The sequence below is a fragment of the Mustela nivalis genome, assembly GCF_964662115.1.
Source record: "Mustela nivalis genome assembly, chromosome: 13".
Taxonomy (NCBI): Eukaryota; Metazoa; Chordata; class Mammalia; order Carnivora; family Mustelidae; genus Mustela; species Mustela nivalis.
This window is the reverse complement of record NC_139032.1, coordinates 5,179,399-5,204,750: the sequence shown is the minus strand read 5'-3', so window position 1 is coordinate 5,204,750 and position 25,352 is coordinate 5,179,399. Positions and strand designations below refer to the sequence as shown.

At 37.1% G+C, this 25,352-nt stretch overlaps 1 protein-coding gene across 7 annotated transcripts in view; it reads left to right on the top strand.

Moving 5' to 3' along the window:
• Positions 1-25,352, top strand: part of RIC1 (RIC1 homolog, RAB6A GEF complex partner 1) — a 142,625-nt gene that overhangs the window by 61,420 nt on the left and 55,853 nt on the right. For 4 of the 7 annotated variants that reach the window (XM_082694266.1, XM_082694265.1, XM_082694264.1 and 1 more), the window contains exons 3-4: positions 2,238-2,317; positions 23,760-23,867. In XM_082694266.1, coding sequence (XP_082550392.1) covers positions 2,238-2,317; positions 23,760-23,867 — 188 coding nt within the window. The remainder of the gene's footprint in view (positions 1-2,237; positions 2,318-23,759; positions 23,868-25,352) is intronic. The other 3 variants (XM_082694269.1, XM_082694268.1, XM_082694267.1) reach the window with 1 other exon arrangement.

Sequence of the window (25,352 nt, the reverse complement as noted above, 5' to 3'; positions counted from 1 at the left end):
TTACTAGAGACAAGTCTGTGCCATTCTCTATTTAAGTAGTGATTTCTCTTACCCTCTTGATAACCTTTATCCTTGTATGTCTGTGACCCTTATTCATTGATATACAAAAGAAAGAGACATAAGGACTTGTCACTCAAGTTACCTAGAAAAATTTCTAGGCCTTTGCAATTGCAACCACAGAATCTAGTAAAATAAGTCTTGGAGGAAAAAAAAATTGAGATATAGGATGATACTGGGAAAGAGGACTCCGAGGTTCTTTATTTTATCTTTTCATTTTCTTAAGATTAGGGGTGTGTGTGTGTATGTGTGTGTTTGGGGGAGAGAGAGAGAGAGCAAGAGGCAGACAATGGGGATGCATATTAGAAGAAGCAGTAATTGTATGCTTATTTGCAGTATTTTGGTGGTGGGAAGAGAAAAGCCATTGTAACACTACATAATAACAGTATAGTTAACAACAAAGTTGCTACTTTTTTTTTTTTTAAGATTTTATTTATTTGACAGAGAGAGATCACAAGTAGTCACAGAGAGAGAGAGAGAGTAGAGAGAGAGAGAGGAGGAAGCTGGCTCCCTGCCGAGCAGAGAGCCCGATGCGGGACTTGATCCCAGAACTCTGAGATCATGACCTGAGCCGAAGGCAGAGGCTTAACCCACTGAGCCACCCAGGTTCCCCAAAGATGCTACTTTTTAAGGATGATCATCTATTTCCAAAACTTTTAAAATTGTTCCTAGACTTGTTTGAGGACAGGATTGTTTAGGAAAAGGTCAGTGAGATCTGGAAGTATATAGCATTTATATACATGTGAAACTAGAGATCCTAGTAAAGATTGTTACAAAATGCTGGTATAGTCAATCAAGCCATTCTTTGTAATTTTTTCTAGTATACCCTGTGCATAAAATTTCTAAATACTGCTGCAAAATGATGCTTTATTTTTCCTGGCATTATAATCTTCTAAGCACTTGTTAAAATTATGAGTATATTATTAGCATTTGATATTCTGAAATGTTGAATTTTTGACCTTGAGTGACTGATTTCCCAGACAGCATTTGTATGTTATTTATGTAAATGGTGGACCATATTATTTTACTTTTCTCGCCATATAAGTGAATAATACAGTTTACAAATTTCAAAGTCACTACTCTGTGTAGAGGTTATGATGTCTGCTATGGTTTCATTTGAATCTGTTTTCCTTTGGTCCTAGATTCTCCACATTTGAAGAAGGTAAAATTGCACCTGAGGAATTAGAATGATGATCTCAGCCTCTTATGTTTTGTGTCCCAATATATTAAAGTAGAATTTTGGAGTATATTATGAAATAGTAAAGTTTATAGCTTAAACAAAACACCTGATTGCTGAAGAAATTGTTTTTCCTCTGGCATTCTTTTAAGTGAAGAACAGAAGCAAGTACTAGAAAGAAATATGAAACGTTGAATAATTTTTTTCCATTTTCTTTGTACTTTGGATAAAGCTTACCTGCTTCTAAAATAACACTTCAGTATTAATATTTAGTAGTTTGGGCCAAACAGTTGCCACTTCTCTCAGGCTTGAAAATGGTTAGAAACAGCTAAATATAGTATTGTGTGTTTTTCTACAAATGTAAAGTGTTTGAACCTCACAATTGACAGATATGTGCCATGATTATGTAATGTTTCAGTACAATTTATATTTTAAAAGTATTTTGTTAACTTAGAAAAATAAACTGGTATTCAAATTTGGAAATGAGGATTCTGTTTATCTTCTGTATCTCAGTATATTTTATAGTAAACAGGCCAATTGATTGATTTTGAAATATATATAAATATGTTATTCTGAAGTTATATTGTGTAAACTTTGAGTGAACTTTATCATAATACTACTGTTTGGTGACATTGTTGTTTTAAAATATTAGGAAAAAATATTTGCCATATTGCAGAGTTCAAAAAGCTATGTATATTTTATAAAATAATCATCTGTTATTGAATACTATAAATATTTTAGAGTATTAAGGTCTACAATCTGTTATAAACTATCGATTTCAATGGCATTATGAAGTATTAAAATATAAAAGCTCTTTTTCATGGGTTATATTAAACAAGATGGATTATATTAAAGCCATTTTTAAATTGTATAGACTATAGCTGTTCAAAAGAGGGTTCCCACGAGAGAAGTGTTTTCAAAGTGAGAATATATAAAAATAAAATTTAAGGTTTTAGTCATAGCCTTACCCTTTAATTCATGGCAAATAAAATTTATCTTTCAGACTGCATATGGCTACATCTTGTTTTTTCATATTACATCTCCAAGAGGGGACAAGTACCTCTATGAACCAGTGTATCCCAAGTAAGTTTGTTGTCTTTCATTCTTTTAGTAATTGGTTTGCTTCTTTGTACTCATAAAAACATTCCAGTTTTGCATTGTCTGAAGTGAATAAAATAAAGCCAAGCCAGTACTTTAAAAATCGTATTTCAAAAATTACCAATTCTTTGAGCTGTCATTGATTAATTGAATAAAGAATAAAAATGTCTGAGAATCTTGGGTGAATGTACTATAGATCCCTTCTTGGACATTCAGGGTCACTACTAATATAATCAAGCATTATTAGGGAGGAGCTAAAAATGTCATGAGGGAAGGGAGGGAAAATCAGGAAAGGTATAGGTACTTCGTTCTGTATATTTTTGTATGTGCGTAGGAGAAAATATGTACCCCAAACAGTGGTTAACTCTTGGATGGAACTTGAAAGAACAAGGACTTTGATCTTCAAACTATGTTGTTCTGTATATTTTTCATTCTTTTCCTTAACTTTTTTGCCCCACATTTGAAAGAAAAGAATGTTTTATGGAAAGAGCTTTTAAAATAAAAGGACATAACAGTTTTAAAACATATCCTTTTTTTTTTTTTTAAGATTTTATTTATTTAATGAGAAAGAGTGAGCAAGTGACCATGAGCAGCGGTGAAGGGAGCCAGAGGGGAAAGACTTGCCACTGTGCAGAGAGCCTGCTGCAGGGCTCCATCCTAGGACCTTGAGCCACAGGCAGATGCTTAACCAGCTAAGCCACTCTAAGCACCCCCCGCTTTTTTTTAAGAAACAACAAACCATTAAAGCTGGATGACTCTATAAATAAATATTTATTACATTTCTAGATGGATGGTGGAGATGGCCAGATTTTATTGGATATGTAAGAAATTAGAGGGAAAGTAGATTTCAATATATGAAAGTTTACATTTCTGAAAATTAATAGGAAGAGAGAACAATGTTAAAAAGGCAGCAAACTGGGGAAAATTTTCTTAGTAAATAGGACCAAGGCTTAAAAACTATTTTTCTATTTCATAAAGTATTTCATATAATTTTTTTAATAAACTGCATCTTAAGAAGACATATAAATTGCTAAGAAACACAAAGATTTCAAAAGGTAAATAGGTGAAAGTGATCTCATAAGAGGAAATAAAACTAAAAAAAAAAGAGAAAATTTTTATTTAGTAACTCAGACCAAACACTAGTAACTCAAAACATTAAATACAAATTTTTTTGAAACCTACATATTTTAATATGTAAAAATAATCTTTTTTTTTTTAAGAATTAAAAAATATTTTTAAAGATTTAATCATTTTAGAGAGAGAGAGAACATAGGCAGTGCATGTGAGCTGAGGAAGGGAGAGAGAAAATCCTCAAGAAAATCCACTGAACATGGAACATGGAGCCCGACATGGAGCTCAGTCCCAGGATCTTGGGATCATGACCTGAGCCACCCAGGTGCCCCAATATGTAAAAATATTATTATTACTTTTCTAATTATTACTGTGCTAGCAGAGGACTGTCAAAATATGTTCTTACATGCTTCCAATAGTAGATATACACAGAAGTGTAATGATACAGAATTTTGGTATGGAAGTTAACTGTGGTATATTCCCACATACTATGCAGTCATTAAATATATTTAGAAAAATTTACACACTTGAGAACTTGACCATATTAAATGCCAAGAGAAGAAATGAGGCACACTAAATTATGTATGTAATATGACCACATCAACTTTGCAAAAGAAAACAAATATTCTCTTTAAAAAAAACAGAGTAGTATATATTTATAGTAATTGCTCCTGAATGGTAGAACTGTTGTGATTTTTTTCATCTTCTTTCAACTCTTGAATTTTCCAGAATTTTTGATTTGCATACACTATATTCAATGTGTTTTTTTAAAAAACATATTTGCAGGCACCTGGTGGCTCAGTGGGTTAAGCCTCTGCCTTCAGCTCAGGTCAATAATCTCAGGGTCCTGGGATCAAGCCCCGCATCGGGCTCCCTGCTTAGCTCTCTACTCAGTGGGGAGCCTGCCTCTGTTCCTACTTGTGTTTTTACTCTCTGTCAGATAAATAAAATCTTATAATAATAAAAATGTATTTGAAAAATATAACGAAAAGCCAAAATGTTTTTTAAAAATTGTGTTATGAAAATTGTTTAATACTTGTCAAAATTCTTGAGAAAACAGTTTGGGAAAAGCTAATGTAGGCCATGTAGGATGTAACTCTGAATGCTTTATCATAGATTTTAAGAAACTATCTAGATTTTCTTGATGCCATAAGCCACTTGTTTTGGTAATCCAGTATTAGTTGAGGTGTAAGTTGAATTTCGGAAATCTTTTGTACTAATTTGATTTTTTTCAATAAATATCTTTAATGCAAAAACCCTTCAATATATAAATTGTACTGTTTAAAATGTTATAGACATTTTGATAGGATGTATTTATAAATTTTAAATTCAGTTTTGTGGATAATATATAATGTGTTTTTTTCATTCTAAGTGATAATTTTGTGAGCCTTTTGAAGAACTGTTGTAATTAGCATCTTCAATTACCTTGTACATTTTGAACTAGCATGTTTGAACCCATTTTATTGCTCTATTCAGACATGCGCCTGAAAATGCTTAATTTATACTAGTATAGTATATAACGTAGTATAAATTATACTAGTATTCCATTTTTCAAGTCACTAACATGATTACATAGGTTTACAGCGATTTGGAATGGTATTTTGAAACTCACTGTGTTGCAGAGAATTTAAAAAGTTTCTACTTTCTGATTTTAAGACTGCAGAGGATGCCCCTTTACTAGTAGTGCAGACGGTGCATGAGCTTTGCTGTGTTTGACTGTATGTTGGACTAGAGAACTAAAGAAATGTATTTTTAAAAATTTGGGCTCAATGATCACAGGTTTCAGTGTGTGGCTCAGTAAAATGTGTTTGGCCTTTATATGGCATGAGTTGTGTGTTGCCTTAGCCAAAAAGCTAGGCTTTGGCCTTATGTAGACCTGGGATTGAATGTCCACTCTTCTCTTCTCTTAGCCAGATAACTTATGTCAAGTTATTTAATACCTCCAAAATCAGTTTCCTCATCTGTAGAATGAGGTAGCAGTAGTAATTATTTCATAGGATTAAATGAGATTATGCATATTAAATGTTTAGATAACTGACTAGTATGTGGGAAAATTAATGGACAACTGCTTTTGTTAATACTATTATTAATATATTTTTCCTTCACCAAATTTTTACTTCATTTCTAATATTTTAAGTGATTTTATATATACATAAGTATATAAGAAGTGATTTAATATGTAAATTATATATGTATAGTATATGTTAAGTGACTTATTTTTAATATTTACATATTTTTAAAATATTTACACTATTTTAATTCACAATATTTTTAATATTTAAATAATATTTAATATTTGACTTCTTTTCCAGTTTAACTTCTAGTAACTGCTACATAAATCAAACAAAATACCTTATAGGGAAACAGTTTTATAGCACAGGGAATTGGAATGAGCCTGTTGTGTATTTTAATGCTGGGCTGCTATCTAGTTGGGTTACTTAGTCTGCTTAGTTCTTTAGTTTTTCTGTAGGACCTATTTATAAAATAAGAATAAAAATATTTTTTCTTCAGTTGTTTGGAGGATTATAGGAGTACATGTTTTTAAAACTGGGAAAGTGGTTCATACACGGGTTTGAGGCGAGTTTAAAAAAATGTTTAGTTTTGACAGTGTATCTTTGTCATCTGTGCCGTTGTGAGCACTTAACTCAGTTCAGGACACTGTTCTGAGCACTTTTTCAGACTCCTGTAATCTTGGTAACACCCTGTGAGGTGATTAGGTACAACTACTGCAGCACAGAGGCCAACTAACTTAGCAGCAGTCGCTCACTAGCAAGTGGCATGGCCGTGATTCAGACGTAAGTGCTGTTGCTGGCCTGTGTATACTCTTACTCACCAATACTTTACTGCCTCAGCCCTATTTATGCCCATCTGGTCATCTGCTTCTTGGGGGTTTGGGGGGAGTAGTGAATTAAAAACCAGAGAAATGATCTGGAATGGTTTATACGTAGCAGTTGTGAACAGTAGTGTACTTGAGGCCAGTAGTTAGTCCTACTCTTCTCAATTGTAGAGACACTTATTGTCTCTTGTTTCTCTTCTCTAAATTTTATGAGTTCATCACATGAGTTTTTCTAGAGTGTCTCAGCTTCCCTGTATTATATGACAGGTTCTTAACCTTAGACTGCTTATCAGCTTCCAATATGCTCCACCTGAGAACAGGTCAGATGTCCTGTGATCTTTCCTAGTTTCCACATAATGGTGTTGGCAGCGTCCATCCCGTTCATGTTGGGAGTCAGCCTTCAACAATTGTGGCAGTCTTATCAAATGACTCTTTATGCCTCAAAGGTCATTTACTCTTTGATTAATGTTTCATTTGTTTGTTTTTCATCTTTTTATACACTTCATTCTGTATAAAAATGTCCATTCGTGTTAGCTACACAGACCATTGGACAGAGTTGTCCGCTAAAGGTCCTTGGCCTATTCTTTCATACCTTGGAACTTGCATTGAAATTTATGGAGGAAACTGCCAGGGATAAATCAGAAATAACTTGTGTATAGCATTAGGATGTATTGATTTGATATAAGTGTAGTAGTTCTTGAAACTGTGAGTCATATTTAATTTTATCATAATGAAATAATGTCAACTAATATGTCATCATAATGTATACTTTAAGAGCAGAGACTTTTTTCTTTTATTCTGTCTTTCCACTCTTACTGTCAACTTCTTTTGTCAGACACCAGCCTCACTAGTAAGAGGACAAAGTTCTAAAAAAAAAAAAAAAAAAAAAAAAGTTATACTAAAATTCAGTACATTTAATTATCAAATATTAAATATATAGAGATTATCTCCGGGGAGGGGGGGGGGCGAGAAACACTCCAGAACAACTACCAACTCAAACCTTTTGGGCCACCTGGGTGGCTCAGTCGGTTAAGCATCTGCCTTCAGCTCAGGTCATGATCCCAGGCTCCTGAGATGGAGTCCTGCATCAGGCTCCCTGCTCAGTGGGCAGTCTGCTTCTCCCTCCTCTCTGCCCCCAACCCTGCCCCCCCCCACATGCTGTGCTTGCTCATTCTCTCAAATAAAATCTTCAAAACAAACAAACAAACAAACAAACAAAAAACCCTGAAAAAACCAATTCAAACCTCTCATTTCCTTTTTCGCACACCCAACATAGTTTATATTAGATTTTGAGACTTCTTACTAGCTGTTAATGAAATAGTGTCAGGTAGGCAGCAGGTAGAGGATAGCTCATTGAGGTGAACAGTTTCTAACCTCAACACAGCTTACCCTTTGAAACATTTAAGGGGCAGGAACATTTACTGAAATTAATTACATTTAGAGGAGAAAAGGTCTGAAGTAGAGATGTGAAAGTTTCCCTCAACATTTGTTACTTCCTTTTTGCTAATAAATTTTTAGTGTTTTCTGGAAAATAAACTTTAACCGCTTTATTTCCCCTTAAGGCTCTATTGATTTAAAGTGTTATTTCTAACAATGTACCTTGTTATAAATTCAGTTTGTAAACTTGACAAGTATGTTAGTTATCCTAACATTTTTTATTCCCTTTGATCTTCTCAAAATATTACATTGTATAATTTGATTTCAATATGTATACATTCTGTAAATATAGGTGTGTATTACATATTTTGTGTCCATTAGCTTACATTATAATTGCATGAGCACTTAATAATAAGATAGTGAAGTTAATGTATAAATTCTGGGCACTGAAAGCTATTCCCCTGTTGACCATGCTTCTAACACTGGTACCCGAATGCAAAGAATTATAGAAGTGTTAAAAATCTCTGGTCAAATCAGAAAGTCACATAGCTTTTATCAGACCGAAGGCTTTCTGAATGTGTGATAATGTAAACAAAAAAATTTTTTTAAATATAAAAGGCCTGGATGGGGCTGGAAGAGATTATGCTGAGTGAAATAAGTCAAGCAGAGAGAGTCAATTATATGGTTTCACTTATTTGTGGAGCATAAGAAATAACATGGACGACATGGGGAGATGAAGAGGAGAAGGGAGTTGAGGGAAATTGGAGAGGGAGACGAACCATGAGAGACTGTGGACTCTGAGAAACAATCTGGGGGTTTTGAAGGGGCAGCGGGTGGGAGGTTGGGTGAGCCTGCTGGTGGGTGTTATGGAGGGCATGGATTGCATGGAGCACTGGGTGTGGTGCATAAACAATGAATTCTGGTGCACTGAAAAGAAATTTAAAACATTAAAAAAAAATAAAAAAAGGCCTAGTGATGAGGATGCTCTCTCTTTCAAGAAAACTCTTTATCCATACATCTTTTCTTTTAAATTTTGAATTTTTTGGCTCCAAAACTGTTGTAGATACTGGGAATACAACAGTGGGAAAAGGGGGGGGAAAAACAGATGACAAACCCTACTCGTAGAGCTAGCACTCTTCTAGTAGATGATGATATATAAGGAAAATACATTACAAATTTGACAAATATGACAAGTCCGTTGTCACCTGATAATGTTTCTGTGGAGAAAAATAAAGTAGGAAAATGGATTATGACATTTGAAAAGATCTCAGACTAGGGAACAAAACATACCAGGGGAAAAACATTCTAGATTGGAGAGATTCAGTAGTTAAGAAAGTTAGTGACATTATTGTGAATACATTTAGGTTCTGCCTAATAATTTACAGATTAAATTAGAAGTGGGGGGACTGGCACCTGGGTGTCTCAGTTGGTTAAGCATCCAACTCTTGATTGCAGCTCAGGGTCACGATCTCATTGTGGTGAAATCAGCCTTCCTGTCAGTCTCGGGGCTGGGTGTGGAGCCTGTTTAATATTGTCTCTCCTAATCCCTCTGCCCCCCCCCCCCCATGAACATATACACACACGCTCTCTCTCTTCCTTTCTTTTTCTCTCTTTCAAAAATAAATAATAATATTAAAAGAAGTGGGAAACATTTTACTAAGTGTAAAAATATGAAAAATTATATTCTTATTTTTAAATAAGTTAATCTTGGGAAAGCCTATGACCAGTTCCCTTTTTTGTAAGGAGTATATTCTTCCTGCTCAGTAACCTCAGCAGTTGACTGTATCATGTCCTGTGTATTCTGCCCTCTATATATTCTGCTTATTCAGCCTTTTCTGTATCCCTCATGTCTCTATTTCTTCCCAGTCCCTAGCAACAAACCCAAAGTCCCTTTACTTTGGGTTTTCTTTTCTCCTGGATTATTGTATATTGTCGTAAACATATTTTATGGTTTTCCCCTAAATGAATTTCTAATATAAAATTTAATTGCCATTTTCCTACATAAAAAATTTCTCTGGCTTTCCTTAGCTCTCAGGATCAATCCTGTTGCTTTTTTTGAGTTTTATTTTACTCATCTGAAAAATAGAGTAAATGCCTTCTACTTCATAAAGATATCATTACAGCACCATAAATTACGGTACAGTACCTCCAGTAACGCGTTAATGTTCCCCAGGGCTTTGTTCTGAGTTCCTTTTTACACAATCTCCCTGGCTTTAATTATTCAGTATATGTGGATGAGATCCAGATCTGCTTCTTTAATTTAGTACTACTTTCTGGAGCTTCGTGCTCACCTTTCCAGGACAGATCGTTTCAATGGCCCTGCAGGCCGCCTCAGATTCACCGCTTCTCAGCCTAACTCACCTTCTCCTCTCCGAGGAAGCCAAACATGCTGTTGCTTTTCTAACATTCTTTTGCAGTTACCATGATTATTTCTGCAGTTGTAGGTGGTTGAAACCTTGGAATCTTTATTTCCTTACTTCTCAGATTTGTTTGGTAATCGACTTGTATTGTATTGACTGATAGCTCTTCAGTGTCTCTAGAATTTGCCTCTCGCTGTTTCATTTTCCTTGGCTCAGCAGAGGCCCTACTTCTCGCCTTTTGGAAAACCTTATTTACTAACTTGTGCTCTTCTCTTAGTTTCTTTCTCTTACCTACAGAAATCCATCCTGTGCATTGATAGCAGATTTGTTTTTCTAAACAGACTTGGTAATGTGGATTCTTGTCTCAGATACTCTTTTTACAGGTCTGTACTAACTTTATTCTAAATCAGTTTAACATCTGTCTCTAATAATAAAAAAACACTAACAACGTGCATCAGTACTTTCTGGAATGATAATGTTTTCGAAAGATCCTATGAGTAAACTTTTTATTTCCATTTTTTTGATTGTTTAAAACACACATAACATTTTCCATCCCAGCCATTTTCTGAGTATACAGTTATGCTTCATCTAAGTGGAATCATACAGTGTTTAACTTGTGACTGGCTTATATCATTCAGTATAATGTCCTCAAGGTTCATCTGTTTCGTAGCATATTTCAGAATTTTCTACTGAAAGCTGAATACTACTCCATTATATGTATGTACAGGAACCTGTGGCACTTCACAGATACTGTGTTTGTACAGATTATGGGTGTGTGCACCCTGTGTTGAACACATCAATTAGTATCCTCTTTTCAGTAGCATTTGTACATTTCATGTCTCTTCACATGTTGGTAATTAGCAATATTTCAAGCTTTTTAATTATTATTTGTTATGGTGATATGTGATCAGTGACCTTTGATGTTACTGATGTAATTGTTTTGAGGTGCCATGGACTGTGCTCATAAAAGATGGTGAATTCAAGTGCTAAGTGTGGTGTGTATTCTGTCTGCTCCACTGACCAGCCATTTCCCTGTCTTTCTCCCTGACCTCTTTATTCCCTAAGACACAACAATATTGAAATCAGGTCAGTTAATAACCCCACAATGGCCTGTAAGTGTTGAACTGGAAGGAAGAGGACAGCCTCTCGCTGTCCCCCGAAGGCTAGACGTGACTAAAGCTTGGGGAGGGAGGCATGTTGAAAGCTGAGGCCTCTGATGCCGGTTAGCCAAGTTGTGAATCGAAGGAAAAGCTCCTGAAGGAAATTGAAAGTCCTACCTCAGTGAACACACGAACGATAGGAAAGTGAAACAGCTTTATTGCTGCTACAGAGAAGCTTCAGTGGAGAAGAGGTCCAGCCAGCCACGACATTCTCCTCAGCCAAAGCGGAAGGCCCTGACTCCCTCCGGTTCCGTGCAGGCAGAGAGAGGGCAGGAAGCTGCAGGAACGAAGCCTGACACGAGCAGAGATCCGGGCTTGAGGTTTCAGGAAGGAGGCCGCGTCCGGGACCCGAAAGCGCAAGGCGAAGCAGCACGCGCTGCCGTGGGAGCTGCAGCAAGTGACCAGGAGATCCGGGTGATCCGGAAGATCGAGATCGTTCCCGAAGGCGGCCGCACTGACCAGCAGATTTTCAGGGTGACACGAAAGCCTCCCATGGGAAGAACGTGCCATCAAGGACTTTCCCGGCTAGACAGGAGGAGTCAGTGCTGCCTTGACGGCTTCCACGGACAGGCTGATCGTCTGGTCGGGGCCAGTGCGACAGGTGACTTTTAACGTGTGGCAGGTGCTGATTTATCACGTCTCCAGTCCTAGGGCCTTAGGAATTACGGCAAGTCTCCTGTGCCTGTGCTCTGTGAATGGAGCAGCAGAACCTAGAGGACAGGACACCTGTTCACAGCATGGTGTACTGCATATTTAGCCCATTGTTGAGACCTGCCTAAGGAAAAAAAGAAAAAAGATATCATCACTTAGCGACTGTGCACCTGATGGCCCCAGAGTTCTGATGGAGTCGGACAGCGAGCTTTACGTTGTTTTCATGTCTGCTAACACAGCAACTGTTCCGCAGCCCGTGGATCAAGGAGTCATTTCAACTGGAAATGAGTCTTTTTTAATTTTTTTAATTAATTATGTTCATTTTTTATTGGAGTATAACAGAGTGGTCTCCTAGTTTCAGGTGCGCAGGGGTGCAGTATCATGATTCAGCAGTGGTTACTGGGCGCCCATCAGGATAAGTGTGCTCTTGGTCCCCCGCATCGCTCCCCATCCCCCCTCCCCTTCCGGCAACCCCCTCTGCCTGCCCCTCTGGCAACCACCGGTTGGCTCTCTGTGCTTAGGAGTCTTTGTCTCTGTTTTATTTCTTACTCAAGTCTTCTTCCTTAAGGAGTACCTTTCGCAGGACTCTACCTGCTGTACGTAGCGATTCCTCGGACGGATCTGGGCAAGGTCAGTTGAAAACCTTCTGGGAAAGATTCACCGTCCTAGATGCGCGGGAGAGCATTCATGGTTCATGGGGAGCGATCATCATGTCCGCGTTACCAGGAGTTTGGAAGAAGTAGATTCCAGTGTTCATGGAGGACTTTGAGGGGCTCAGGACTTCAGAGGAAGAGGTCACTGCAGGAGTGGTGGAGGTAGCAAGAGAGCCAGCGTCAGAAGTGGAGCCGGAGGACGGGACGGACCCGCTGCCGAGTCCGGATACAGCGTGGACGGATGAAGAGCTGCTGCTGACGAGCGAGCAGAGAAAGTGGTTTGTGGAGGTGGGATCTGCTCCCGGGGGAGGTGCCGCGAAGACTGTTGAAATGACAACAGAGGGTTTAGAATATCGCATCCGCTTAGTGCATAGAGCAGCACGTGGGTTTGGGAGGTTTGTTTGACCCCACAATTGTGAGAGTTTTGTGGGTAAAAGCTATCAGACAGCATTGCAGGCTGCCCAGAAAGTTTCATGAAGGGAAGAGTCAGTCGATGCAGCAAACTTCATTGTTGTTTGAAGAAGTGGCCTCAGCCACCCTGACCTTCAGCAACTGCCACCCTGTTCAGTCAGCAGCCATGACCGGCCAAAAGATTTTGAGTTGCAGAAAGCTCAGATGATAGCGTTTTGCTAGCAATCAGGTATTTTTTTAATTAAGGTACGTACGTTGAATTTTTAAACATACATAATGCTCTTGCATACCGAAAAATCAACAGAATGGTGTAAATATAACTTGTATATGTGCTGGAAGATCAAAAAAATTCATCTGAGTTGATTTTTGCAAAATTTGCTTGTTATGGGGGTCTGGAACTGAAGCCACACTGTCTCTGAAGAATGTCTGCAGTACATTGTGCTTACTTCTCCTCTGTGGATGGACATTCGGGTTCCTTGCATATTTTATCTGTTGTGGATAATGCTGCTATGAACAGGTGTGTTCACATGTCTTTGAGACCCGGATTTCAGTTTTATTTGGGTTTATACCCCAGAGTAGAATTTCTGTATTATATAGTAATTTTGTTTTTCATTTTTTGAGAAACTGCTGTAACATATTTCTCAGTTGTTGTATCTTTTCATAATCCCAACAGAGCACAAGGATTCTAATTCCTACACATCCTTGCCAACACTTTCTAAGTTTTTGTTTTTAGTTTTGATTTGTAGTTCCCTAATGATTAGTGATACTGAGTATTTTCTGTTTGTTGAAGTCCTTAATGAGGCTGTTTGGTTTTTGTTTTTGTGGAGTTTTAAGAATTCTCTACATGTTTGGGATATTAATCCCTTATAAATGTTTGTTGCAACCATAAGATACTCTTAATCTCACAGAACAAACTGAGGGTTGCTGGGGGAGAGGAGGGTCGGGAGAGGGGGGTTGAGTTATGGACACTGGGGAAGATAGGTGCTATGGTGAGTGCTGTGAAGTGTGTAAACCTGGCGATTCACAGACCTGTACCCCAGGGGCTAATAATGCATTGTATGTTAATAAGAAATAAAAAATTAAAAAAAAAATATTTGTTGCTGTCCCGTTACCACAAAACGAAAGCCAAACTCTGGCCTGGCGTTTAAAACCTCATTTTCCCCTACCTTTAGCACACTGAAAGCACAATTCCTGTGTAATGGCTGTGTTCATTTGCTATTTACTTGGTGTGCCTCCCCAACTGTGTGCTTTACATAACAGAGCACTTTGAGGTAGTTGAGAAGCTAAAGTCAAACATCTTACATATAAAGCTTTTCCCTCAACTCCCTTACTCTCCCTTGCACCCGAGAAATGACTGATTCCTCAAATACAATCTCATAGCACTTAAAAATCTCATAGCACTGATAATCCATGACTATGTTCTTATGAAAACAAAGAAACAATGAAAAGTGAAATTTTGAACCTTATCTGCCTTTTTGGATTCCAATCCCAGTTTGCTGGGCAGTAAGCTTTGTATCTTTGGGTAAATAAAAACCTTGGAATAGAATTGCTGGGTCCTGTCACATGCCTGATGATTTTAGATTGGTTGATGTAAACTGTGTGACATTATCGAGTGTCTGAGTTTTCTTTCTTTTCTCTGGGCAATGTTGAGATTATTTTGGATGGCAGTTAAGTTGTAGATCTCCTTGATTCTTTTGAGGCTTGTTTGTATGTTTTTAAGGTGGCTTCAGCATTTACTCCAGGTTAGCTGAGCCTTTCCGAGCTGTCCAAGGAATGTCCTAGTCCTTAAACAAGGTCTTTGGTCTCTGGCTGGTCAGAACTGGAATGTCTCCCAACCCTGCAGGAGCTTTGCAGCTGAAAATGCTGGTGGTTATTCATTGGGAGGCAGTGTGGGGTCTCACCATATATTTACACAGCTTAGTATTCACAAAGACTTGAGGGGAACCTTTTTCTGTATCTTCTGCTCCTGGTACTGTTTTCCATAAATGGCTGCTTCTACTTCCCTGAACATAACAAGATTGTCATGTTGTGTTTGGGTTCTCCTGCCCTACATGGTCGTCTGGAGAGTGGCTTCTATTAGAGAAGTTACTTTTGTTTTTGTTTTTCTTCACAGTCTTGTGTTTCCTGTTATCCAGTGTCTCAGTATAGTTGTTGTCTCTATTTTCTCCAATTTTCTTTATTGTTCCTGGAGGGCTACCTTCGTTCTAGTTCCTCTATTACTATAATAAATAATAAAGTGGAACCTGCCCATAAATCAACTCAAACAGTTTTGTTTCTTTTATTGGAATGTGTTTTATCACATCTAGATACCATTATTTTATTTCATCCAGAAATACTTTGATTATTGATACTCTAGTAGAATTGTGTTGACTACAAATGGTAACACATGAGGTAGGAGTGTGAGGAAAGAAATCTTGTTGAGCCTTTCCATTAACTATGATTGGAGAACCAAAGCTTCTTGGTCCCAGAATTCATCTAGGATTGCTGGAACTTACTAGATTAAGTGTAGCACATTCCAAAATCATTTTAAGATTCAAAAAGCTGAGCTGCTAAAGGAGCAGATCTTAGAAGTTCTCATCACAAAGTGATAGGATATAATTATTATGTTTTGTATCTTAAACTTACACAGATTCTATGTCAGTTATACCTCAATAAAATGAGGGGGAAAAGGATTTGAAAATCTGAAATGAGATTCCTCTTCATTGTCATTATCAAACGCTTGTCGTTTGCCTCCTATTATTATTTGTACAGGGTGCTAGAGAGGTGTAAGGTGCGAGCGGAAGAGACAACTCTTTAGAGATAATGGCGATATACAGCAGCAAATGCCAAATGAATGAATGTTCCCCAAAGTGATAATAGCATTAAGGGAAAGTGCTAGGTTGTGAGGGAAAGTTTTGTTCTTAGGATTTGAGCTATACTTGAAAGATCAGACTCAGGTAGTCACGTTGATAGGAGAAACACTGTATAATTAGCTGTACTCTTAAAGTTCCTGTCCATCCCCTCCATCTCCCAAACCCATGAGGTTGTGTACCACACTGTTATTTTCTTTGGCTGGCACTGAAAGTATTTGAGATATCCTGCATAATAGAGTTTGTTGAAAGAAATGCCCGTTGAGTTTCATTGTGTAGTGACAGTTTTTAGTATCACCTTATTTAATCCTCCAAAACCTATTTGACATAAATCAAAGGCATTTTTTTCTTTTAAGACGTCTCTGTAATTTCTGTGACAAATTTCTAAGTACAGTAGTTTGAGTTTTGATTTTTGTCAGTTTCATGGGAAGCTGCTTCCTCCTCAAGGCTCTGGGAAGTTCGATTAGTTGACCTACTGTATGGAAGCATTTCATTTTTTATTGCCCTTTGGAGGCCACCTGTTGACGTGAATGCCTTGCATTCATTAGAATGAAAGCTGGGAAACATAATTCACAAAAAATATATTAATTTCTCCTTTATTTTGAAGGATAATTTTTCTGGGTATAGAATTTTTGGTTGAGGTGTGTCATCCCATTGCCTCTGGCTTTCTTGGTTTTTGATGAGAAACTGGCTTCTAATCTTAACTGAGGATCTCTTGTTGTGTATGACTCACTTTTCTTGCTGCATTCAAGATTCTCTTTGTCTCTCGGGGTGCCTGGGTGGCTCAGTCAGTTAAGCATCTGCCTTTTGCTCAGGTCATGATCCCAGGGTCCTGGGATCGAGCCCCACATTGGACTCCCTGCCCGTGGGGCGTCTGCTTCTCTCTGTCCCTCCCCCTGATCTTGCTCGCTCTCTCTGTCTCAAATAAATAAATAAAATCTTTAAAAAAAAAGAAGAAGAAGAAGAAGAATAGTGCCTCGCACCATACAAGGCACTGTTTCAAGTACTTCTTTAAAAAAAAAAAAAGATTCTCTGATAGAAGCCATTCTCCAGATGACCATGTAGGGCAGGAAAACCAAGTAGAATTTTTAAATTCTATTTGGAGTTTTCCGAACTTACTGGATGGTTAGAGTTTTATCTTTGTAGGTTTTTGTTTGTTTGTTTTGTTTGGTTTTTAACCATTATTTGTTCAGATAGTCTTCCTGCTCCTTTCTTTTGCCTTGTGTTTAGGACTGACATTACACCTTTGTTGGTCTGGAATGTAGTGTCCCACAAGTCTCTTTAAACAGTGCTCATTTTTCTTCATTCTTTTTCTTTCTTCTTCTCAGATGACATCATTAATAAAAATCACACACAAACAGTAATCAAGAACTGTTAATTTATTGAGTTTTACTGGACCATAGTCTTAACTATTAGTTACGTGATGTAGTATACAATATGATCGACGTAGGCCATGTCCCTGTTACAGAGGATAAAACAGCATCGTGTACCAGGTTTGGTTCTTAAAGCATCTGCCTAGAAGTGGAGCAAGTAATTCCCCCTTGTGATTTAGGTCAAAATCAATCACATGACCAAACAATTTTAAGTGGGCAGAAAAGCACAGTTCTCTCCGCCCAGGAGTGAAGAATATATTATTTGTCAATAGTTTGAATGACAGCCATATGTGCACAGTGTGATTGTACCTGTCTGTCTCTGACAAGCCTCTCTTACTAAGCAGGAACTGTAATTCTCATCAGCTTTTATTATCTCTTTTCAAAAATGACTTGGATAAAGTCTGAAAAGACATTTCTACTGCTACTGTCCAATCCTAAGCCTCCCTCATGTACTCTTATTGACAGTCTCCTATTAATCTACAGATGCTCCTCCCTCCCCCCACTCCGTCCGCCGTCTATTTCTTTCTGCAGATGAAGTTATTATTAGTCTCCTCAACTCTCTAGTAGTTTTCAGTGGCCGCAGGTTCACATGTCAGTTCCTTCGCTTACTAACTCTGTGACCATGAACAAAATTCTTAATATGTCTAAGCTTTAGTTTCTTTTCTGGAACAAGGGGAGAAACTCATGCCTGTCTCAAAGGATTATAAACATTCAGTTGAGATAATGTGTGCAGAACATTTTGTAAACCATACTTTGTAAATGCTCAGTTTATTGCTGTATTTCCTGACGGGGCTTTTTATAACCTGGTTTTATTGTTCCAGTCTCAGCTTCCGTGATTCCCTTTCAGAAGTCTGATGCTATACTCTCAAATTACTGTTGAACTCCAAGTAATGATATTTTCTATGAGAAATTTAGATTTTTAATTGATGTAATTCTTAACATTTTACTAAATTTTATTATATTTGGAAGATGACATGGAAACTTCCATGTGAAATTTATCTCTAATTTTATAAGGGAGTCATTGTGGAGTCAGGATTTGCTTAAATTTGTTTAAAATTCTTAGAATACTTTAGCTCTATAATAAATAAGAGTATTTATATAAAGGAAAATAGAGGGCTTCCAGTTTGAAGGTCATGATAAGGTTTTTGCATCCTTGCTTTTGAAAATAACTAACAGAATAAAAAGCTGAAATACTGTTTTCCCTCTTTAATGAAAGTTAGAAGCATCTTTAACCCTTGAGCTAAAAATTGGAGAAGGAAGAATATCAAACCAAAAAGCCTAAGGTTACTTACATGATGCTGATAAAAAAGCAAGCTTTATAAATACAGAGAATAAACAGGAGTTTATTAGGAGGAGTTGGGGGTGGGTCGGCTAAATGGGTTGAAGGAAAGTCGGAAATCTAGGCTTCCAGTTATGGAGGGAGTAAGCCATAGGGCACGGCATCAGGAATACAGTCATTGGCATTGGGATAGCACTGCACAGTGACACATGTAACTACACTTGGCATGAGCACAGCATAATGTATACACTTAACCAAATCACTGTTTTGTACACCTGAAACTAATGTTAACATTGTGTATCACCTGTACTTCAGTTTGAACAATACAAGAATGAAGAAAAAGAAAAGCAACTCATTTGATCTGCAAAACCATGGAGAGACTCAGGAATTAAATGCGGTAGTACTGGAGAACATAAAAGTGAGCCAGGGGCCATAAATGGGATTGGTTTAAAAAACTGAATAAAAAAATAAGGAGTTTTATGTTTCTGCATCACAGGTGACAGAAAACATATTGTCTAATTAAGCCAGAGGGATTCCAGACACAGTAAGGCAAGGAGAGATGCTGAGCTCAAGGTGGGGGGGTCGGTGAAAGTTGTCATACTGAACAGTAAGATGTCACGCTTTCTTCCCCTGCTTGGTTCCAGACTGGCCACCTTCCATGCTTAAATATCCCAGGCAGGATTGAGGAATCCTTCCTGGGGCAATTAAAGTCCAGAAAATTGACCCAACAGGCTCTGATATTTGAAGACCTCAAGAAAAATACCAGCTGGCCACTACCAGTTGACAAGCCCAGCCTGAACACAGAGCTTATAATTGGCTCTTTCTTGTTAACCTGTTCAACGTGAGCGAACGGCCAGGGATTGATTTTTCGTCATCTTAGGAAAGCTTCCAGTGTAAAAAAAAGACACACAACAGAAAAAAGGAAGCTCAAAGGAAGCAGGCAATGCAGGAACAAAGCCACTTTGAGGAAATGATAATTTGCAGCCTCAGACAGGTATTTAATTAAAAGGAGAAACATGGTGCTGTGCAAAGAAAGGGGAGGTGGGTGAGAAAGTTTCCTGGAAGGAAAAGACAATAGAAGAAATTTCACATTCAGTGAAGCTTTGGAAGAAATAGTTGAGGAACTCTACCAGAAAGAGAGGAAAAAGGGGGAGAATTAGGAGTTCCAGGAAGAAATGAGAGAAGTGGAAAATTAGTATGCTAAGTAAACAAAGACATAAATTTCCCAGACCCAAACTAAAGACCAGCCTGTAGGTGCTTCGTGCAAACAGTGATAAGTTCACATGCTTATAAAAAAGTATGTTCTGAAATTTTAGAACCCTCTAGAAATCAAAGATCAGTCCTAAAATCTTCCAGATAGGAAAAACATCAAAAAATAGTCTGTGAATAAGAATGTCCTCAAACTCCAAGCCACACATTAAAAGTCGAAAAGACGTTGGTGAAAAGCCTTTAAAATGCTGAAAGAAATACATTGGGTTGAGCCTTTCTTAAGGAATTTGTAATGCAGTGGGAAACCCTAAATCCGTCCCCCACATTCAGAAGTTACCAGTACTTGTCTCTCCCAACGCTTGTATGCTTTTGGTATTTTGAAGCAAGTTTCAGATACCGTATCATTTCAGCCCTAAATAGATTTATCAGTAACAAGTAGACATCTTAAATAAAGCTATAATCTTATTATATCTAACAAAATTAATAATTTATTAATATCATCAAATACTTTGTGTTTTCTTTATTTTAACACAAGGCTGTCTTCTTAGGAATTGGTTTCTTCAGACCAGAATCTCTTGCATTTGGTGGATAGGTCTTAAGTTTCTGCTTTTTACATAATGGTTTTATGTGGATTTATTCATTTTATTAATTTCCTGGATTTGTTGTTTTGATGGGGATAACAAAATTGTGATTTTTTTAAAATTCTACCATTCCTTCTGCATTCCGTAGCTGTCGTTATGTAAAAAAGAACTTTCATTATCTGTTTGATGTTTACCCTGAAATGTAGTGCATTTAGGAAAAACAGAAGAGATGCTTCTTTACCTTTTCTCACAGTACTGAGTTGTGTTCTCAGAACTTCCAGAGGTCACCAGCTAATGAGTGTGTTTAGTATTACTGTAACTGCAGGAGTTTTTACATTTTTGAGTTCTTATTAATTGCAGTCATTCTTTCAAATCAGATTGTCACATCTTCAGCTTGTGGGGGGAGCCCTTAAAAATGGTGGTATTTAAATGACATCCTTGCTGTCAGACCCAAGGCTTATATTAACATATCTTGCCCCTGTCTCTGAGTAAGTCAGCCCTCCAAAGAGCTTTGGTTTCTTTCCGTGCAAAATGGTATTTTGAAGACCAGGACGTGATGCTGATTGTTATTTGGTTGTATTTGCTTTTAGGGCCTTTTAGCATACAGAGATAGAAAGTAACTTTTACAAAGAGATAATTTTATTGTGAGTTAATACTGAAACCTTTAATGCAAATTAAAGATTAAGCTAAGAGTCAAAGGTTTTAAAAGCTTTGAAATTTTAAAAAATTTTAAAAGTTAAAGTTTTAGTTCTCTAGTTTTATATTTGTATATTTAATATATTTGTATATTTTATTGATAACCTTGGTTCCTAATAATGTAAACATAATTTCTTAATTGCTTTATCCTATTGTATACATAGTAATTCCAAAAATAATATCACTATTATTGTAACAATATTATTACTAAATACAGTTTGATTCTTTGAGGATTTGGATCCTTAGGAGATTTCCCACCCAGAGTGCACACAATACTATTTGAAATCTTATTTATGCTGTTTGCTCAGTACAGAATAAAATTTGCTTATTTGTCCTGCTAGCTTGATATGCAGTTAAGTTCCTTTTCTGTTTTTAGAGATTGGGTTTTTTTTATTTTGTTGTTGATTTTAATTTTAATTTGGTTTATTACATGAAATATTTTCATGTCCCAAAGTTTTAAAAAATGTAGCATTCTTTACCCTGTATTCTGTCTTCCATTGGAGATAGCCATTTTCGTTGTAGTTTTGGCCATCCTTTTCATTTTTAAAATATGAGCACATGCACTTAAACATTTGTATTTCCTGCGCTGTCGTCCAGATATAGCAGATTAGTGTTTTGCACTTTAAGTTTTCTCACTCCACAAGAGATCCTGGAGATCATTCCAAGAAGTTGAAAGTGTTCTTCCACATTGCCTTTTTTTTTTTTTTTTTTTTTCTGGCTGCACAATATTTTATTTCTTGTAATGCATATTTTGATTATAAAAATCTTCTGATGTAATAAATTGCATTGCATGAGCATTGTTTTGGGTTGGGATGTGCAGCCTAAAATTTTATACCAAAATACTCATTCAGGTGTCAAAATAAAGACATTTCAGACTTGAAAGTTATAAATTTATACCACATACACCCTTCCAGGAAGCCATAATACATGACCCAAGTAAGAGGAATACAAAAAATAAAATAAGGGCTCATAGGAGAGAAGCAAAGAAATGACAAAGGAGACTATCGAGATGATAGCTGTGCATTACACTTCGGAGGACAGGACAGCGGGCACCGAGGAGGGATGCCTGGGGGGAAGAAGGAAGTAATGAGTTACGGGACAGGTTTGAGCACGTGCAATGGTAAGTGTTGTTTTTGTCAGAGCTGTTAAGGAGTCTGAGAAGACTTTGGTGAAAGTTTAAAGAAAACCAAGCAAATGAAAGCGTGGAGTAAAACTTCAGGAAGATTAACAAGCTATGTAAGAAAAGAAATGTAGTCACTGAATACCTTTATTTATTTATGGAGAGAGAGACAGATGACAAGTGGAGCAGAGGGGGAGAGGGAATCTCAAGCAGGCTCCACACCTGGGACGGGGTTGGACATGAGGCTTGATCTCCTGACCCTGAGATCATGACCTGAGCTGAAACCAAGAGTCTCACTCTTAACTGAGCCACCCAGATGGCCCTAATCACTCAGTACTTCTTGAAATAAAAATTATTTAACCATCATAGTGAAAAACTTTCTGTATAATTATGTTAGGAGGATGAGGGGAAAGGAGAGAATGAGAAGTTAGTAGATAATACCTGAATAATGATGCCAGAACAGTGTGAAGGTACTATGGAAAAACATGAGGGTAAATAGAAGAAGGTAATTGGTAAAAGTACTGAAGCTGCTTATGTCCTAATCGAAGAATACTTCTGGTTTTTTCCTTTGTCATAAGCTTTCTAGCACTATTTGTTTAAATTATGTGTATGCATTAGTTTGAGAAATAACTTGAAAACTAGACGTATGAGAAGAATGTCTCAGGAAATTCATTATAGTGCGTGCGTGCGGGCGTGCGTGTGTGTGTGATTAGCAGTCCAGATATGAGTTCTGTAAGCTAATAACTCCCGGGGTCCTCCTTGGCGGCTCTCACAGCAAGCGCATTAATTGAACAGGAACCTCTGCAATTTAACTTTAACCAGTTTAGCCATTCAGGCATACAGAGGGAATCAAATATTCCAGGTCATGGCTGTAGCAGAAAAGATAAAGCGCCTCAAACTTCTATATGGAAAATAATCTAAAACCAGAAAGTAAGCAGACAAGTATCAAAAAAAAAAAAAAAAAAGCTGTCGAACATGTTAGACTGTTAACACTTAATTTTAATAGTATAGGTGACTGGGGAGGGAGAAATGGCAGACTCATTGTTGCCAAGAGTAAGTGACGGGTGATAATAAGGGAGGAGACAGCCGTGGAACCCCAGCACAGGAGTTGAGAAGGAATGGCCCCACGTCACATAGAGATAGATTCCAAAACTACTGAATAGTCCTTCAGAGGGGTTGGGTGTGGCAGCTCAGCAATGTTGCCGTTGACGTAATAACCACTCTTGGTTAGACATTTGATACGAGGGAGCTATCAGATTTAGCCATTTTATGCTGTTTATTACCAAGGTTTATGTGAATTATTTCCTGTTGCATGCCTGAATTGACCTTAATTCTGATACATTCCCAAAGGATAGGGGAATCAAGGACGAGGGGTGGTGTAGGGTAAGAGGAGGTGAGGATTTGGATCACTGAAGACATGCCCTAGGTGGGAAGGTGTATACTTTCCATAGATGCCCACCTCCGAAAGAGCCATCAGTCACTTAGAAATGTCTTTTGGTTGTCTAAGAATTTGCTTTTAGTGTGTGTGTGTGTCCTAAGATTCTTTGCTCTTCTCCCTCTACTCCTACTTCCCCAACACAAATTACCTTGGTTAGACTCATTGTTCTAATTGGTATCTCTGCTATAATGGAATTTAAGTCTGCTTTTCATTTGAGAAGCTAAAGGATTAATAAATAATGCCTGATTTCTAAGTTTGTTTATGTTTACTTTATCTGATTGGGTATAGGTATATATGAGTCACAAAGTGGAGAATTCAATATCTTTCTTTTTAATATGGTATATTTGCTATTTATTTTTTTAGAGGAAGTCCACAAATGAAGGGGACACCCCATTTTAAGGAAGAACAATGTGCTCCAGCATTAAATTTAGAAATGAGGAAAATACTGGATTTGCAAGCACCCATCATGAGGTATAGTACTTTGGTTAAATTTAGCATTTTGTGATGACAATATGTAATAAAGTTGGTTAATCACATGACCAATAGGAAAGTTGATCTCATTTTTTGTCCACTGAGGATAATTTTTTTTAGCTCTAAATTCTTGATTAACCCTTAGATGATACATTATTATACTTCAGTTATTTCATAAAGCCTATAAATTGAGTATACCAACCATAATTTTATTCAGAAATTTAGAGTTTTTGGTAAGTCTGAAATTATTTGAATGATACAACATAGTGCATATTACTTGAATTGATACTGATAAAAATCACATAAATTGAGGAAAAGAAAAAGTGTCTTTGTTTCCAAAACCTTCAAAGATTTTGGGAAATATGTGGATACTTGGATGAAAGTTAAGCTTCCTTTTTTTCTTTTAAGATTTTATTTATTTATTTGACAGAGCACAAGTAGGCAGAAAGGCAGGCAGAGAGAGAGGGGGAAGCAGGCTCCCTGCTGAGCAGAGAGCCCGATACGGGGCTCGATCCCAGGACTCTCAGATCATGACCTGAGACAAAGGCAGAGGCTTTAACCTACTGAGACACCCAGCCGCCCTGAAAGTTAAGCTTTCTGATTTTAGTATGAATAAGAAGCCCAGAAATACCAAATACAAAAAAATATTTTATAGCCATTGGTAGAAAAAATAAGTGTGTATGTAATTTGGCTTTATTTCATTAATTGCTTTGCATTTGACATTTTAGTTGTCTATGATGTGTGGATCTTATTACAAGTTTTTTTTTTTTTAAGATTTTATTTATTTATTTGACAGACAGAGATCACAAGCAGGCAGACAGGCAGGCAGAGAGAGGGAGAGGAGAAAGCAGGCTCCCTGCAGAGCAGAGAGCCCAATGTGGGACTCAGATCCCAGGACCCTGAGATCATGACCTGAGCCGAAGGCAGTGGCTTAACCCACTGAGCCACCCAGGCGCCCCACAAGTATATTTTTTAACTTAAAGTTTTTTTACTACAGTATCTTTTCTTTTTTAATAATTCTTTTTAACTGAATCCGGAGTTAACATTGAACTCCAAGAACTTTTCACTGTTTTTGTTTCCACGCATATATATTCATGAAATTATAGTGGTGATATTCCAGCCTTCTGTGCATCAAAATGGCCAATATTTATCTTTATTGATAACACTTGCTTTTAAAAAAATGATAAATACTAGCCAAAAGAGGTATTCTAATTCAAAATTCATTTTGTTAGGAGTCATTAAAATCTTCTTCCCAAATGTCTGCAGATAACTTCTTATGAAAGGGAACATTGATAAATTAGATTATATAAAAGTTAAAAAAAGAAACTAGGGGGAAAAAAACACCATAAATGGTTTCAGAGGTACCTAAAAAACAGCATAAATTGTGAAAACAAGGAAATAACTGTCAGTGAATATATCAAAAGGCAAGTTTTCACAACACATAAAGATTTCCTGTGGTGAGAAAAAGACAATAGAACAAATGGA